The sequence below is a fragment of the Lithobates pipiens genome, unplaced genomic scaffold, assembly GCF_037356315.1.
Source record: "Lithobates pipiens isolate NorthernLeopardFrog02 unplaced genomic scaffold, aLitPip1_a1.2 Scaffold_1, whole genome shotgun sequence".
In the NCBI taxonomy this organism is placed as follows: Eukaryota; Metazoa; Chordata; class Amphibia; order Anura; family Ranidae; genus Lithobates; species Lithobates pipiens.
The window spans coordinates 155572424-155587936 of NW_027507685.1; the positions used below are offsets into that span (position 1 = coordinate 155572424).

The 15513-nt window shown below is 45.1% G+C and overlaps 1 protein-coding gene across 12 annotated transcripts in view; it reads left to right on the top strand.

Annotated features, from left to right (window-relative positions):
* The window catches only part of GOLGA2 (golgin A2), a 121288-nt gene extending 111851 nt beyond the window's left edge, over positions 1-9437 (top strand). For all 12 annotated transcript variants that reach the window (XM_077478738.1, XM_077478740.1, XM_077478741.1 and 9 more), the window contains one exon: positions 7091-9437. In XM_077478738.1, coding sequence (XP_077334864.1) covers positions 7091-7341 — 251 coding nt within the window. In that variant the 3' untranslated portion in view covers positions 7342-9437. The remainder of the gene's footprint in view (positions 1-7090) is intronic.
* The last annotated feature ends 6076 nt before the right edge of the window (positions 9438-15513 follow it).

The following is a 15513-nucleotide window of genomic DNA, read 5'->3' on the forward strand; positions in this document are numbered from 1 at the left end:
GGCAACACAGATTATTTAATGTGTATATAACAAAGGTTATCCAAATTCATTCATACAGAACAAATGTCAGCCAAAAACAAGTCCACTATTAATATAATTTTAATGGTTTAACATTGTTTTAAATGTATTGTCCTCCTTGATCATTGAGGGACACAGAAAGTTGTGTTTTTTTTTTGTTTTTGTTTGTTTTTTTTGTTTTGTTTTTTGCATTGAAAAAAGTGAGTGCTTATTTTACTGATCATTAGATGAAAATTAAAGAAAAAAGTACAATGCAAAACAAACTGACTTGTAGCTTTACTTTGAATAGTGGTCTAGCAAGACCCATTGGAGAAAAATTAACATGTACAGAGATCAAGTCAGTGACAAACATCAGAGTGACAATTAAGTATAAATGAGCAGCTTGTAGCAACAGCATTGTAACATACCGGGTGTATAGAAATATAAATGCAACAGTTGTATTATAACATTGTTGTATCACGGTCATGTGATAGTTTAAGTTCTTTTAGGGTTGTTATTCAATATGTGCAAAGGGAGATCACACAAATACATAAAAATATAACATTTATTAAAGATAATGACAGATGCAGATCAAGAAAATATAACAAGTATACTTGACTAAAGATGCTGTTTCCACCATGGAGTCCCCCTGCTTTTCATACGGTTTGACCAGGCGTGTGTCTAATGGCAGCTCTGTTACGAGACTTGCCTATTCCAGTTTGGGCTGTGGTAGATACAGGCTAATATGTGAATAAATGACTAATCAAAGTTTTGTGGACTGTGATCTCACCTTTTAAGGGGGATAGTGGGCCATTCTGCATTCCTCAACCTTCACATCTGTAAGGTAAAACAATACATATGACCTCATATGGCTCCTTGACCAAGATTAGGATGCTTGGCATTCATTAGTGAGCCACAATATGAACCAATATAAAATATATAGTTTTCCCATCAAACATGGCCACGGCTTACATAGGAACACCATTTTCAGGTAAAAAGGCCGGAAGAATGTGAGGCATACCCATGAATGGTGTCATGTATTAGCCTGAGGATCAGAGTATAGCCCAAGTAAGCATTGTTTGGGGTATATAGTCAAAGGGGAAGACATTGAGGTTAGTTTACTAAAACTGGAGAGTGCAGAATCTGGTGCAGCTCTACATGGTAACCAATCGGCTTCTCAGCTTGTTCAATGAAGCTTTGACAGAATAACCTGGAAGCTGATTGGTTTCTTTGCAGAGCTGCACCAGATTTGGTACTCTCCAGTTTTAGTAAATCTCCCGCATTGTATCATGGGGAAAGCACACCACTTTCATCCAAGACCCCTGTCTTTTTGTACAGGCCCACGATAGGTGATAGAAGGTGCCTGGGGATATTCGAGCACATTGGGTTATGAATGGGATGGAATGTAGACAATACAGGAAGTTTTTAACCTTCTGTTTTACTGCCACCTATAGTAGAATTCAACACTGGCAAATAAACTGTATAACAGCTCAGGATAACTGCAGTGCCTCAATCTTGTGTTAGTGTCATCGGAGGATGGACGCCTTTTTTGCAGCTTTGCTGTGTTAATGACTAACATATTTTTTTGCTAGCAATTTTTTTTCATGTGTCTAATTATTTTTTTCATTAACTCTGCGTTGCTGCAGGGACTTTGTTCAATTGCAGCTATTAGGCATGGCCATCTGCAGCCTGGTTCTAGGAGTACTGCGTCCAGACCTGCCTGGACTGGACCTTTGTGGGATAGCCTGTTAGTGATTTTCAGTAACTGAGTCCTAAATTGATGCTTCCTAGACTCCATTCTGGTAAAATATAGCTGCCAAGTTCTTTCAAGGTCCAGAACTGCTGGGATTGCTGCAGTATTTGCCATGTCTAGAGACCTAATGACTGGACTGATCAGGCTGAGCATCAGGAGCTAACTCGTTTAGTTAGGTCACTGGATGCCATTATTCCCTGTTCCTGATGGTTTTAACATGGAAGGGGTTAATGCTGGCGGACTGAATGCTGGTATTGCCATTCAGTGTAGAGCGGGGGTCTCCAAACTTTCTAAACAAAGGGACGGTTTAACGTCCTTCGGGTTAAAAAAAAAATAATTGCGTTGTGTCTGGACAGTACGAGCAAGGTATAGTACCCCATCACTGGTATCAGTGGGAAGAATAGTGCCCCCTAACTGGTATCGGTACGAACAGTAGTGCCCCATAATTGGTGTCAGTGAGGAATAGTGCCCTATCATTGATGTCGGTGGGAGCAATTATGTCCTACTTTTGATGTCAGTTGGAGGAATTATGCTACACTGTTGGTGGCAGTGTAAGGAATGGTACCTCACTGTTGGTATCAGTGGAAGGAATAGTGCCTCAGAGGCCAGATAAGGGAAAGCAAAGGGCTACAGTTTGGAGACCACTGGTGTATAGGAAGCATCTCCCTCTGTTGCTGCTCTGCCCTGAACCTTCACATTGGTCACAACATGTCTGATTCTGGTAAGTCCTGATGGATCAGGTACCTTTAGCTCACATTTTATTGGCTCTGAGGCTGCTCTGTTGGGTCTGGCTAGACCCTTTCAGCTGATGTTTTTACTACAGTCATGCTAGACATTATGACCCAGTTACTTTGCTGACTCGGTTTACAGAAGAACCTATCTGATCTGTCCACAGTGTTTCCAAATTATCAGCCACAGAAATTCTGTCTGATTTGGAGTTGTTCTTGTCCTTGACAAGAGCTAACCCCTGAGGAGTCGCAGACTACTGCTATTTCTCTCAATTAGAGGAGTCTATTTCAACTATTTTTCAAGCCGTGCACACCACTTTGAAACTAAAAGATCGGTCTGTTGCTTCTACCATTGGGGTTTCCAGTCTTGGTTTGTTTAAAACATCAAAAGGAGTAGGTTTTCCCTTTTTTTTCATTTTCCCTTTGCATCTACATTTCTATTCCTCTATGTAGACTGAAAGTATCCTGATGAGCTTTTTCTTCTCCTAAGTACTCTGTTACTTTAGTCTGGATTTTGTACAGTAGTGGTCTATTCCCACTGTGAATCTGCCAGTGTCCTGCGTTAATAAGGGGATTACTGTTCCGGTATTGCCTGTCTTTAAGGATCTAATCAATCGGTGGTGTCACTAGGGATGGTGTCACCCCCCCCCCCCCCACCAACTATAGTCCCCCCTTTATCAGTACAGACACCCCCACCTCAGTGCAGACCCCCCAGCATTGCAGAACCCCTCCCCCTCTGTGCAGACAGATCCCCCCTCAGTAGAGATACCCCCCCTCTGTGCAGACAGATCCCCCAGTGCAGACCCCCCCTCAGTAGAGATACTTCCCCCATCAGTATAGACACCCCCCTTACAGACCTCGGTCAGAACAGCAGATACACACACAGCGGTGTGTGTCACTCGGGCTCCTCCTCCTCTGTGGATGTAAACAGAGAGGAGTGGGAGGCGGCTTCATTCCGCTCCACTGAGGGACACAGCCTCGGTGCGAGACACAAGTCAGCGGGCAGTGTTAGCAGTGCCGCTACCCATGGGTGTCACCCCTCTGGCGGGTGTCACCCGGGTGCGGCCCGCACCCGCCTAGCAACGCCACTGTAATCAATGATGGGTGGAAAGACATTTCTAGAGCTATATTCTTTCCCTTCATACAGTTCAAACCATGTCTGACTTGTCAAAAGCCCTTAAGAGATTAAATAAAGAATTGATAAAAAAAATCTGGTCTTATGTCAGTAGTACATATGCATAGAGTGAAAAGTGCTGGATTGTAGAATGTTTATGTAAAAAGTGTTTGGTCCATATCGCCAACAGAAGAAGCCTAAGAAGCACACTGCAAAGTCCTCTCCCTCTCTGAATGTTCAGATAAGTCCCTTTTTTGTTTCTCTAGTTCCTCAACTCCCTCATTGGAACCTATTGGCAAGGTATGGCACGCACAGAGATTAGCAGATTTCTGTCAAGCACTCTTGGGTCTGTTGGATCAAGGGTGTCATTGCCCCTGTTCCTGTAGTCCAAGCCCCAAAGAGGGCATTTGTAGCATTTTGGATCACAAAGCACTTCAGGTGCAGGAATTCTGCATGAAGTCTACCGAATGTCATTGCCTCCCTTCAATAGGGAGACTCTCTTGATTTTGTGGACTTCAAGGATGCTTACCCCCATGTCCCTTCCTACCTGTCCCCATCTTTCCAGTACATCAGTGATTCCTAAGCTTTACAGTGGCAGCCATTTATGATCAGTTCGTAAACCCTGCCCTCCAGCCTGCCATTTGTACCTTGGGTATTCGCCAAGGTGCTAGCCCTGCTGTGCTCTTGTGGCATCCCCGTAGTGGGACACTTGGCATAGGCGAGAATTTTTGACTGTCCAGCTATTCAACTCCCTTTTTTTGAGAGTCCTGGACCTTATGGGAGCCTCTTTAGACCTTTGCAATGCAATATTCTGTCACCGTGGGTCAAGTTGATCATATAAACCGACCAAGTTGTTTCTGGCTTGGTTGCTGAGGGGATACTATTAAGTCAGGGAAATTATTCCTTTTTCCTTCTTTTGTAAGCTATTCATGACACATTCCATATTGTAAGGTTGGGAAGAAGTCCTAGGCACCCTGTCAGTGCAGGGGCTTGGTGGTCAGAGGAGGCTCGTTTTGCTTCCTACCTCCTAGAGTGTTGGATGATTTGGCTGTCTTCAGCATTGGAGCATTCTGCTGGAGAATCATCCAATCTAGATTCATCTGAAAGTGGATCTCCTGGAGTCAATAAACTGGGCAGGTTTGTCTCCAGGCACAGGGAGCCACTAGTGGAAGCAGTAAGGTAAGTACACTCAGGCCATTACATGGACGCGATTTTGTACACCGGCCTACAGAATGTCCTCCCTCGCTGTATCGTTGTCAAGGATCACCTGTTTTAAAGAATGAGCCTTTCTGCTTTTGCAACCTTAAAAGAATTGGCCTTTACGTTAGTCAACCTCTACACCAGCTTAGCACTGGAAAAGATTGCATTGCTCCTGTCCCTTTATGTGCTTGATTCCCCAACATGCATGCGTGTTTCCTTCCCTCTCACCAAACACATTGAATTATGTGACTGCTCTACAGACTCCCGTTAGAGAGATATCCCAGCTTCTGTAATTCCTCCTTTCTTTTAGGCTCCCCTTCAATACTGTGTAAATGTATCATATGAGACAGTTCTCTCCTAGTGTGGTGATAGGGAACTTGTATATTTACCATTTGACCCCTCTTCCATTTCTCACAGGGTTGGTCCCTCTATTGGATTCCTCCTTACTCTTCCATCTGGCTGGGTGGTTAATTTACCTTTCTTTAGGGCTTCTGTACTCAGGGAACGAGTCCCTCTTTCCCTACCTGCACCCAATCCCTTAGAGGTTGGAGTTCTGGGTTCCTCTTACAGCATTTAGCACTCATGGGTCGTAGGGCCACTAAGGTATTTTTTTCTTATTTTGCCAATGTCCTATCCTTCTGTTGATGGCAGTATACATTGAAGGTTAAAGTCTACCCTGTGTTTATCAATGTACTACAACAAAAGGATTTTTTTTTTTTACGCTCAGTACAAAACTTCTATTTTTAATTTGTTAGCGCCGTGCCAAGTCCTTAGATATGGTGACCGCATTTGTTTTTATTTTTTAGGCTAAGAACATTTTTAATTACAAAAAATACCTGTTGCTAGAGAGTCTTTGTCACTTCCTGTGAGGCTGACCTGGATGCAAAAGCAATCTTATTGTCTTGTGTAAATTACTAATTCCATCACCCTCGTGTAATGTAGATGAAAAAGCAGACATATTTAAAATCCAGCCTTGGTGACAACCATGGCTCCCTTCATAGATACAGTGAAGGGGGTAAATATAGCCATCCATGTACAGGAAGTATGTGATTCATGGGAGTTTCAGGCACAAAAGGGGGGGAAAAAAAGCCTGAAAAAAACCCGAATGCAGACATCTCATCTGTATATTAAATGTTTTTGGGTTTAGATACGCTTTAACCACTTGCTGACCGCAATACGTATATATACGTTGTGGTTTGCAAGTGGTTTACCGGGCTAAGGACTGAAGATATCCACCATAACCCCAGTACCTTTTTTTTTTTTTAGCAGGCGGCTGGCTTTTTCTCATGAAACCAGTCTGAGTGGCTCATGAGCTGCTGGAACAGTTTATGAAGCTGCACAGCCCCCCCCCTTCTGGCCGGTGTTTCTCGGGCTCATAGTTCCTGCTGGTTCGAGAAACGATCCAAAAGTGCGGCTGGCTGCTCCCATAAGCAGTCAAAGAGTTAGCAGTCTGATCCACTATATGGCCTTGGAGGACCTGTCATCACACACGTCGTGCACTCATTCTGCACCACATGTGCGGTATCACCGCAAACATTAGAGCAAAAGTAATAATTCTAGTGCTAGACCTCCTCTGTAACTCTAAACTAATGATCTTTAAAGGCGTTTAAAGCTTCACCTATGGATGTTTATGTACCATAGTTTGTTGACAGCGTGCGCAATTTAAAGCATGACATCGAAATGTAAAACATAATTTTTTATATTATACAAAAAAATTGGAGTAACTTTTATTTTTATTTTTTTTAATTGCGTTTGCAAAACTGCTGCCCAAATATTGTTTGACATAGATTGCACCGATCACTATTTTATACTCTAGGGTCCCTGCAAAAAAAAAAAATGTGGGGGGTTATAAGTAATTTTCTAGCAAAAAACTGATTTAAACTTGTAAACAAAGTGCCAGAAAAGCATGCTGGCAAGTGATTAAAAGGGCAAATTGATGGTGAAGGTGAGATGTGTTGGGAGAACAAACCTTGTAATATTTGTAACATTTTGTTTTTCCAAACAGGCACTATACATATTATAACAGGCATTGTATCCTTCTGTTAAAAAAACAAAACGGGCATTGTAAAATGTTTATATTAGAAAAGATACCTTTTTGTTTTTGCTTTTGGAGAGATCTTGCTTATTTGCATTGTCACCAGGACAGGAAGTAGAGTTTCCCTCCCACAGGTAGAGACTACAAAAAAAAAAAAACTGACTAATTATTATTAGGCCTCATTACAGACTATTTAAGGAAAAATTTTACAGAACAGAATGCCAAATGTCACTGTAAGCCTAATTATGACCTTGTCTTCACAGTGATGGAGGAAGTCAGCTTGGCTGAGGACTCTGAACAGGAGAAAGCTCAGATCTCATCTCCCCTCTCTACGACACAAGAAGGAGCACGTACCTCCCCCAGTTCCACTGACCCCACGGCAAAGCAGATCATGCAGCTCCTTCGTGAGATCCAGAACCCACAAGAACGCAGCAATTCCGTTCTTCACAACCCCTGCATCCCCTTCTTCTATCGCGTGGATGAAAATGATGAGGTCCGCATTATGGTGGTTTGAGATCACAATCCTGCTTATCCAAACCACCACTTCTTCCATGCCAACTCCTCTCTGAACTGTGACTCATGACCTCCGGCTGCGCAGGAGGAGTGGTCACTTGGGATGGGGTTGAGTGGGGTGAGCAGGAGAGTGGTGGCTATTGCAGCTGAGAACTGGAACTGCCTTCCCTTAGCATTGGTTTCTGGGAGGGTGATACTTCCATCCAAAACATCATGAAAATGGGGGACGTTTTTGGTATTCATAAAGATTTGCCCCAGTATATCTACCCCAAGGGGCTGTAGTCCTGTTTGTACAGGCTGACAGCATAAGAAGGTTAGCATTATCCTTCGTTACTGTGCACTGCTTGTTTAATCTGTAGCTCCTTGGGTCAGATAAGTCTACGCCATCTAAATTCTCGCTTAATTTTTAAACTGCTCTAACGCTAATTTATTATTTAGATTTATTTTTTTTGCGACAAGAAGGTTGCAAAGATATCCCTGCTACAAGGAGGAGGCAGGGCAAAGGTAGAAAGTCTCAGGAGTGACCAGACAATGGAAGCATTAACATACTAGTCAAAGGAACAACTGCTTAGGGATGTTCACTTTGAGGAGAGTGATAGGCCGTTATGCAGTGTTGTCCACGTTTTTACATGCTGCTTGGTAAATCTGTATGGCGTGGTACAAGCATGTCCAAATGAAGGAGACGGGGGGATGTGTTTTTTTTGGCGGTTCTTTTTAGTGGTTTCTGTGGCCCTTATTTTTTTTTGGCTGCAGGCCCATCGTAGGTCAGGCGCGTAGAGGTTTTATACTTGCATTTTAACATGGAAAATCTAATATACTAAGAAGGGCATATAAGTGATTCCAGAACAGTTTGATTCAGGTGATGATTTAAGTATCTATGACTTGATCAAAATAATTCCTTTTTGAAATGCTTTTTTTTTTTTCATTTGTTATAAAGCAGGATAAGCCAAACCAAAGTCTGTGGATGATTTTGTAATCTGTGCAGTCAAATGGAGAAGAAAAACCTTGTGGCAGCCATTTTATGTGAGAATGCAGCCTATTTGCCAAGAACTAATTTTAAAGGGGCAAGTTCACCCAGATTAGATTTTTCAATGACTAGCTGAAGTTCAGTCATCTATTGGCTTCTTAGAACTATCTGGGATGGTGGTGGCCTTGACTTTTTCATTTGCTTGGTAGGATAGTTCCACCCCACCTGCATGAAGAGCATGTCTACGTTGCTGTGTACAGAAGTCAGTGTTGGGGGTGGAGGGGGGAACTGCCCTGAAAATTATAAAAAGTCTAAGGGAGATATTAGCTGGTTTTCAGTGACCCTTTGACAGAAGGTATTGTAATATTCTGCGATGGCATTAGTTCTTGGTTGTAGGTCACACAACATAGCCTATACAGTGTTTCAGTAATGGGGTGATAGCTATGTGTGCATGGTTTTTAATAAAGAGCAGAGATATGGACTAAAAATAAATTTTTCTTTACTCCTAAAGAATATTGCTTTGCACTTTCAGAATACTTTTGTGTTCACAAATCCCACCCTTGCCAGGAAAAAAACATTTAGACCAGCCAATACGTTTAATTTCTGAGCGTGCAGACACTAAGTTCTCTTTTTTTTGCCACAGAAGTTTTTTTGTTTTTATCCACCTTCAACAACTATGAAATGCAGTAAGAGCTTGAGATGACTGGTATGAAGAAGGTTGGCAGCTCATCCTGTCGATCGTGCTCTGTCCTGAATGTTTGCACAAGTAGCCTGGGTGAGTGGAGCTTGGATAGAATTCCCATATCTCTTCCCGAGTCCGGTTGGGAAACGGTTCCTGTACATAGTGTATGAGTGTAACATTTTTGTATATTCCTGAATCAGGCGCTGGACCTCCGCAGCATTTTCCGCTGCAGGGATCTTGTACTATAATATGATGGAGCTTCTATAGAAGCTGGTTTGTCATCTTGATTGGAGATTTATTAATAGGGGATGGGGGGTTATTATAATTTATTAGGTGATACTTCACAGGTCAGGGGGCTGCACTTTCCATTCTGTTGCTGAAATGATTTCATCTTGTTGGAAATAAATTTTGTTTTTCTTTCTGAATAAACATATTCAGCCAACTTAAACTTTGTGTTAATTGTGTTTACCAAAGGTTTCATTTTGGGGGGGGGGGATGATTTAAAGAATATCTCCAAGCTCTTTGTAAAGATTATCAAATCTGTGGCATGAATTATTATTGTACCCTGAAGCATAAGGGAGCTTTCGGTATGTGGAGGAAATATGTTGTCATCAGTTTAAGGCTTTTTACAGTTAGAATACTTGGAGTGTATGTCTGGAAAGAAGAAATGCATCTGCATCTATTACACTGCAAGAACAGAATACCTGGTGACCCTGTCTGAAATCCAGTGAGTTCCTTGGAGGCATGGGTTTGAATCCCACTTTTGACACCACCTGCAAGAATCTTATTCTACTTATCGCCTATATTTTATTCAGTACTGACCTTTGCTGACTACTCTCCGCCCAGATACACACACACACACACACACACACACACACACACACACACCCCTGTGTGGGAGCAGTGCAAGTCAGACGCAGACATAAAATGATGCACTACTCAACTTTATAACCTGATTCAGTATCTTAATTACAGTATACAAAACAGGATATGACCGGGCAATGTTTCCATTAAACCAATAGAGAATGTCCACCTATAGATGACCACCAATATGGGACAGACCTACTTTCATGGGATGTGGCCTATACACCCCAACCTTTTTTTTCTCCAATTATGAACATACTTTCGTTCATTGACGGACATAGCATCTTAATCTTGACCTTAGGGTTATATCACCCCTTTAGAAGAGGACAAGGCAGAAAGTGTTAAAATCAGCAACACTTGCACAGTACCACCCAGGGGGCGGTCCTACTGGCTATAACCCCTCACATTGCATCCAGCAGCTCCGTTTTTTTCTGCCCGGTGGGACCATTGGTCCTGGGAATTTTATTTCTTTTTTCTGCGTTTTTTTGAGTCCTGTGATCTACAATCAACTGCCGGGCTGGGTGACAGGCTGGATAATTTAGATCCTGGTAGTCTCCCCAGCCAGGCCATCGAGCGCGAGTAGGCCCTAGCTATGCGCTGGGTCAGCCACGACATGCCCCATCTGATCCAAGGGCAGCCGGTGATCTATATGCTCCGGGGCACACATGACCAGGCTACTGCTGTCTGTGTGGAATGCGTCCAGCAGTCCCTGCAGGAGGGGCAAGTATGGTTCCACCTGTTTCGGCAGGAAGGAGCAGCTGGGCATTCCCTGGGAGGTCAACTAGGGGGGTCTCTCACTCTCCCATTCTTCTCTCCCTGTCCCTTCCCTCCTCCCCATGCTATGGGCCACAGTGTGACTGGGCACATGGGGGTGCGGTTCACGTACCTGGCCAGGGGGGGCTCTGGGTCCCGGCAGGGGGCTGCACTGAGTGCTGAGGGTCCGCTCTTCCTTTTCCCTGTTTCTGGGCCACGGTGGGGTTTTGTGCTGTGTTTGACCTATGGGAAGGCCGCCACGTGCTTTGCCGCCATTTTCCTGGGGCCGTGGCCATTTTATTTGTAGCTACATCCAGTTTTTGCCTTTTCAGCTGTTTTCTGGAAGTTCGGCAGCCATTCTCTCTGTGCCCTAGACGATTTTGCTGAGGCGATCGGTGGCCATTTTCTAGTAGTCTCAGGTAGTTTTGCCTCTAGCGCTGGGTGCTTGGTGGACATTGTTTGACTTGCCTTAGGTCCCTAAATGGTGACAAGCTGAAGCTGGCGCGTCTTCCCCAGATATCCCTTATTGCAACTGGTTCCCTTGCACCTGCAGTGCCTATGGATGCTGTCGGAAGTCCTGGAGGCCTTTGTTGCCAGGGTCGAAGTGGCGAGCGGGCGCAAGGGGGGTAAAAAACGCCCCACCGTCTTCTGGAGAAAGCTCTGATTCAGACTCGTGCCCCGCTGTAACAGGCGGCCACTGTTCTGACTTATCGGGGGATGCGGACCAGGATCATTCGGACAGTGAGGATGGAAGGGACTCCTGCTTTCAAGGACCCTGCCGAGAGAAGAGCAGAGGAGGTTTCCTGGTCCATAGCATTGCGGCCAGTGTTAGCCACGGCCCTGGTGTCACAGACGCTTACTGAATGGGCAAAATTGTTGCACCGTGAGTTAGAGCAGCAACAGGCTTCCCCAGTCTGCGTGTGATGAGGCCTTAGATACGGCCCCTTGCTCTCTAGAGCCTCTGTATCAGCAGTAGTGCTACGTCGCCTGATATGGCTAAAATGCTGGTCTGCGGACCAGGCATCTAAGAAAGCATTGACGGACTTGCCCTTCCAGGGAGAGGCTATTTGGAGCCTCGTTGGATGACATTATTAAGAATGTTACTGGGGGTAAGAGTATGTTGCTCCCACAGCCCAGAAAAGTTAAGCAGCCATGCCGTAGGCAAGGGCCCTCCTTTTCCACCTAAGCGGATTTTTTATCCACCCAGGTCGGCAGGTAAGCGTTCCCAGTCCGATGTGCCTGCTGAGGGACAAAAGCGTCCGTAGTTTCACAAGCCTGCAAGCAAATCTCTTACCGCATGAAGGTTTGCCCCCGCCCGACTCTCGGGTGGGGGGTCACCTTCGGGAGTTTAAAGATAAAAAAGTAGTGATGCGTGGTACTATAACAGGGAATTAAGCCTAGGAGGCTAATACATTCTATAGGCACTAAGATTGTAGGTGATATATATACTACCATATAACGTAAGAGAAGGTATATACTTCCACAACTTTTTATATACCTTCTTTTACGTTATATGGTAGTATATATATATATATATATATATCACCTACAATCTTAGTGCCTATAGAATGTATTAGCCTCCTAGGCTTAATTCCCTGTTATAGTACCGCGCATCACTACTTTTTTACTTTTTTATCTTTTTACTCTGTTACTGAGACTCAAGCACCCCACCTCAGTGTATGCAGCAGTACGAATACTAGATTCTTTCCTGATTAGGCGCAGGAATAACTTTTTTCTTATCCACCTTCGGGAGTTTGTAGCCCGGTGGACCTCGCTTTCCGACCAGTGGGTCTGCAAACTGGTTTAGTCAGGATAGAAGTTTCTTTCTTGTCCGCCAAACAGATTTTTTTCCCTCTAACCTTCATCATCTTCCGGCTTGTCGGGAAGCCCTGTTTGGGGCAGTACAGGACCTGCTGTTGCGCAGCTTGATAGTACCTGTACCGACACTGGAAAGGTTTCAGGGATTCTACTCCAATCTGTTTGTAGTCCCAAAGAAGGAAGGGGTCCGTCCAGTCTGGGACCTCAAGGCCCTCAACAGCTTTGTGAAAGTACAAAGGTTCAGGATGGAATTAGTTCGCTCAGTGGTTGCTGCACCCCATCAAGGGGATTTTCTGGCATCCCTGGACATTAAGCACGTATACTTTCATGTCCCCATATGCATCAAGCATCAGAGGTTTCTGCGATTTGCAATTGGGGGTGAGCACTACCAATTTGTAGATCTCCCTTTTGGCCCGGCGTCGGCACAAAGAGTCTTCACCAAGGTGCTAGCCCCAATTTTGGCTTTTGCTAAGGCAGCGAAGGATTGCAATCATGGGTTACCTGGACAACCTCCTTCTGAGAGCAGCTTCCGCCTCAGAATTAAGGGAGAATGCGGCAATCACTATGCAAACTCTTTGGGAGTTTGGTTAGGTGCTGAACCTACAGAAGTCGGTGTTGGTGCCGACTCACCGCCTGGAATACATGGGCCTGCTTCTGGACTCCTCAGAGGCAAGTGTCTTTCTGCCTTCGGACAAGCTGCAGACTCTTCAAGCTGCGGTGAAGTTGTTGGTGTCCCGCAGGTGGTCGTTTCTTGCGTTTTTTGCATGCGAGTCCTGGGTCTCACGGTAGCCACTTTCGAGGCGGTACCGAATGCTCAATTCCACACTGGAGTCTTGCAAATGGAGATCCTGTAAAAATGGGACAAATCTCCGTTGTCCCTGGATTATCAAATTCGAGTGAGCCAGCTAGTCGCGGATTCCCTGCTCTGGTGGAGGAGGTCGCCGGCCCTTCAGTCCGGTAAGTCGTTTCTTCCTTTTCATTGGACGGTGATCACAACAGACGCCAGCCTGACGGGTTGCGGGGGAGTTTGGGGCGTACAGTCAGCCCAGGGTCGCTGGACCCAGGAAGAATCCCACCGATCAACGTGCTGGAACTTTGGGTGGTCAAAAGGCTGCAGGGGTATCAGGTTAGGATCCAGTCAGATAACCCCACGGCGGTGGCGTATGTCAACCATCAAGGAGGATCAAGAAGCTTGGCTGCAGCACTGGGGGTCGCTCTCGTCCTGTGGTGGGCAGAGTGGCACATGCCGGCTCTGTTGGCCGTGTACATTCTGGGTGTAGAAAACTGACAAGTGGACTACCTAAGTCGTCAGATGCTGGACCAAGGGGAATGGTCGCTACATCCCAATGTATTTCGGCTCCTTTGCCTAAGGTGGGGCACGTAAAATGTGGATCTCGTGGCTTCTCGACTCAATCGGAAGGTACAGAGGTTTGTGGCCAGGTCAAAGGATCTGCGGCAGACGCGTTGGTGACTCCATGGGGGGCATTATTGGCTGATTTATGATTTTCCCCCACTCAAACTTCTACCACGTCTGCTTCGCAGAGTGGAGGCCAAGTGGATTCCGGTAATTCTGATTGCCCCAGATTGGCTTCGGCGTCCGTGCTACACCGACATAGTACAAATGGTGGTGGATGTTCCTTGGCGACTGCCAATGCAAGAGAACCTTCTGTCGCAAGGTCCAATACTTCATCCTGCTTTACTGTCACTGGCTTTAACGGCATTGCTTTTGAAAGGCAGGTGTTAAGGGACTGAAGTCTGATTCGGTAATATCCACTATGCTGAGGGCACAGAAGCCATCTTCTTGGAAGAGTTATCATCGTACGTGAAAGGCCTACATCTCCATGTGTGAGGAGATGGGGTGGTGTCCGCGCACATACTCGATTTCCAGGATCCTGCTGTTTTTGCAGTGAGGAGTGGATCAGAAACTTGCCTTAAGCACCAGGTATCCTCTTTGACTGTCTTCTTTTTTTTTTTTTTTTTTTTTTTCAGCGACCCTTAGTGACTCATTCATTGGCAAGTACTTTGTTCAGGGAGTTCGAAATGTGGCCCCTCTGGGTTCAACCACCGGGATTTGAATCTGGTGCTCTCGGTGCTTCAGAAACTGCTGTTTGAAAAATAAGGGAGATCCCCTTATTGACACTCTCTCAAAAAGTAGTCTTTGTACTGGCCATTACATCTGCCAGGAGGGTTTCTGAGTTGGCGGCCTTGTCTTGCAAGTCTCCCTACTTGATCCTCCACAAAGATAAAGTAGTGCTGCGTGTGCAGCCTTAGTTTCTGCCAAAGGTTGTTTTGGCCTTTCATGTAATAAAAGGACATTGTGCTTCCGTCCTAATGTCCTCGGCCGTCACACCCCAAAGAGGTGGGTTTTGCATTCTTTGAACATGGTCCAGGCTCTGCGGGTGTATCTGCTATGGCTCCTTTTTGGAGGTCGGACTCGCTGTTTATATCGGTGGCTGGTCCGAAGAAGGGACTGGTGGTCTCATCGGCCACCATTTCTCATGGATCAGACAGATTGTGGTTCAGGCTTATGCCATAAGGGGCGTGCGCCTCCCTTTCCTGTCACGGCACATTCTACCAGAGCAATTGGTGCCTCCTTGGGCTTTCCGACATCGTGTCCATTTCCCAGGTGTGCAAGGCGGTGACCCGGTCATCCATTCACACTTTCACAAAATTTTACAAAGTTGATGTGAGCACATCTTTGGATGCTTTCTACGGCCGCAAGGTTTTGCAGGTGGCTGTTTAAGGTTGCAACTCCTCCATTGAGGAGCTCTGCTTGTTATGGGTGGAGTTGTTTTCTTGCTGTTCCCACCCCTCGTTTCTTTGACACTGTTTGAGAACGTCCCTAAGGTCAAGATGAAGATGCTGTGAATCAATGAACGAAGGAGAAAATAAGAATTTTGTACTCGCCGTAAAATCCTTTTCTCTGAAGTTCATTGACGGACACAGAACCCACCCCTCCTCTTATGTTTGTACTGCTTTTGATGAACTGAGCTGCTGGGTGCAGTGTGAGGTGTTATAGCCAGTACTGTGCAACTTGAAAATGTATGATGGGGCGCTCAGTGACTAAAATGGGTGAAAAAAAACTATTA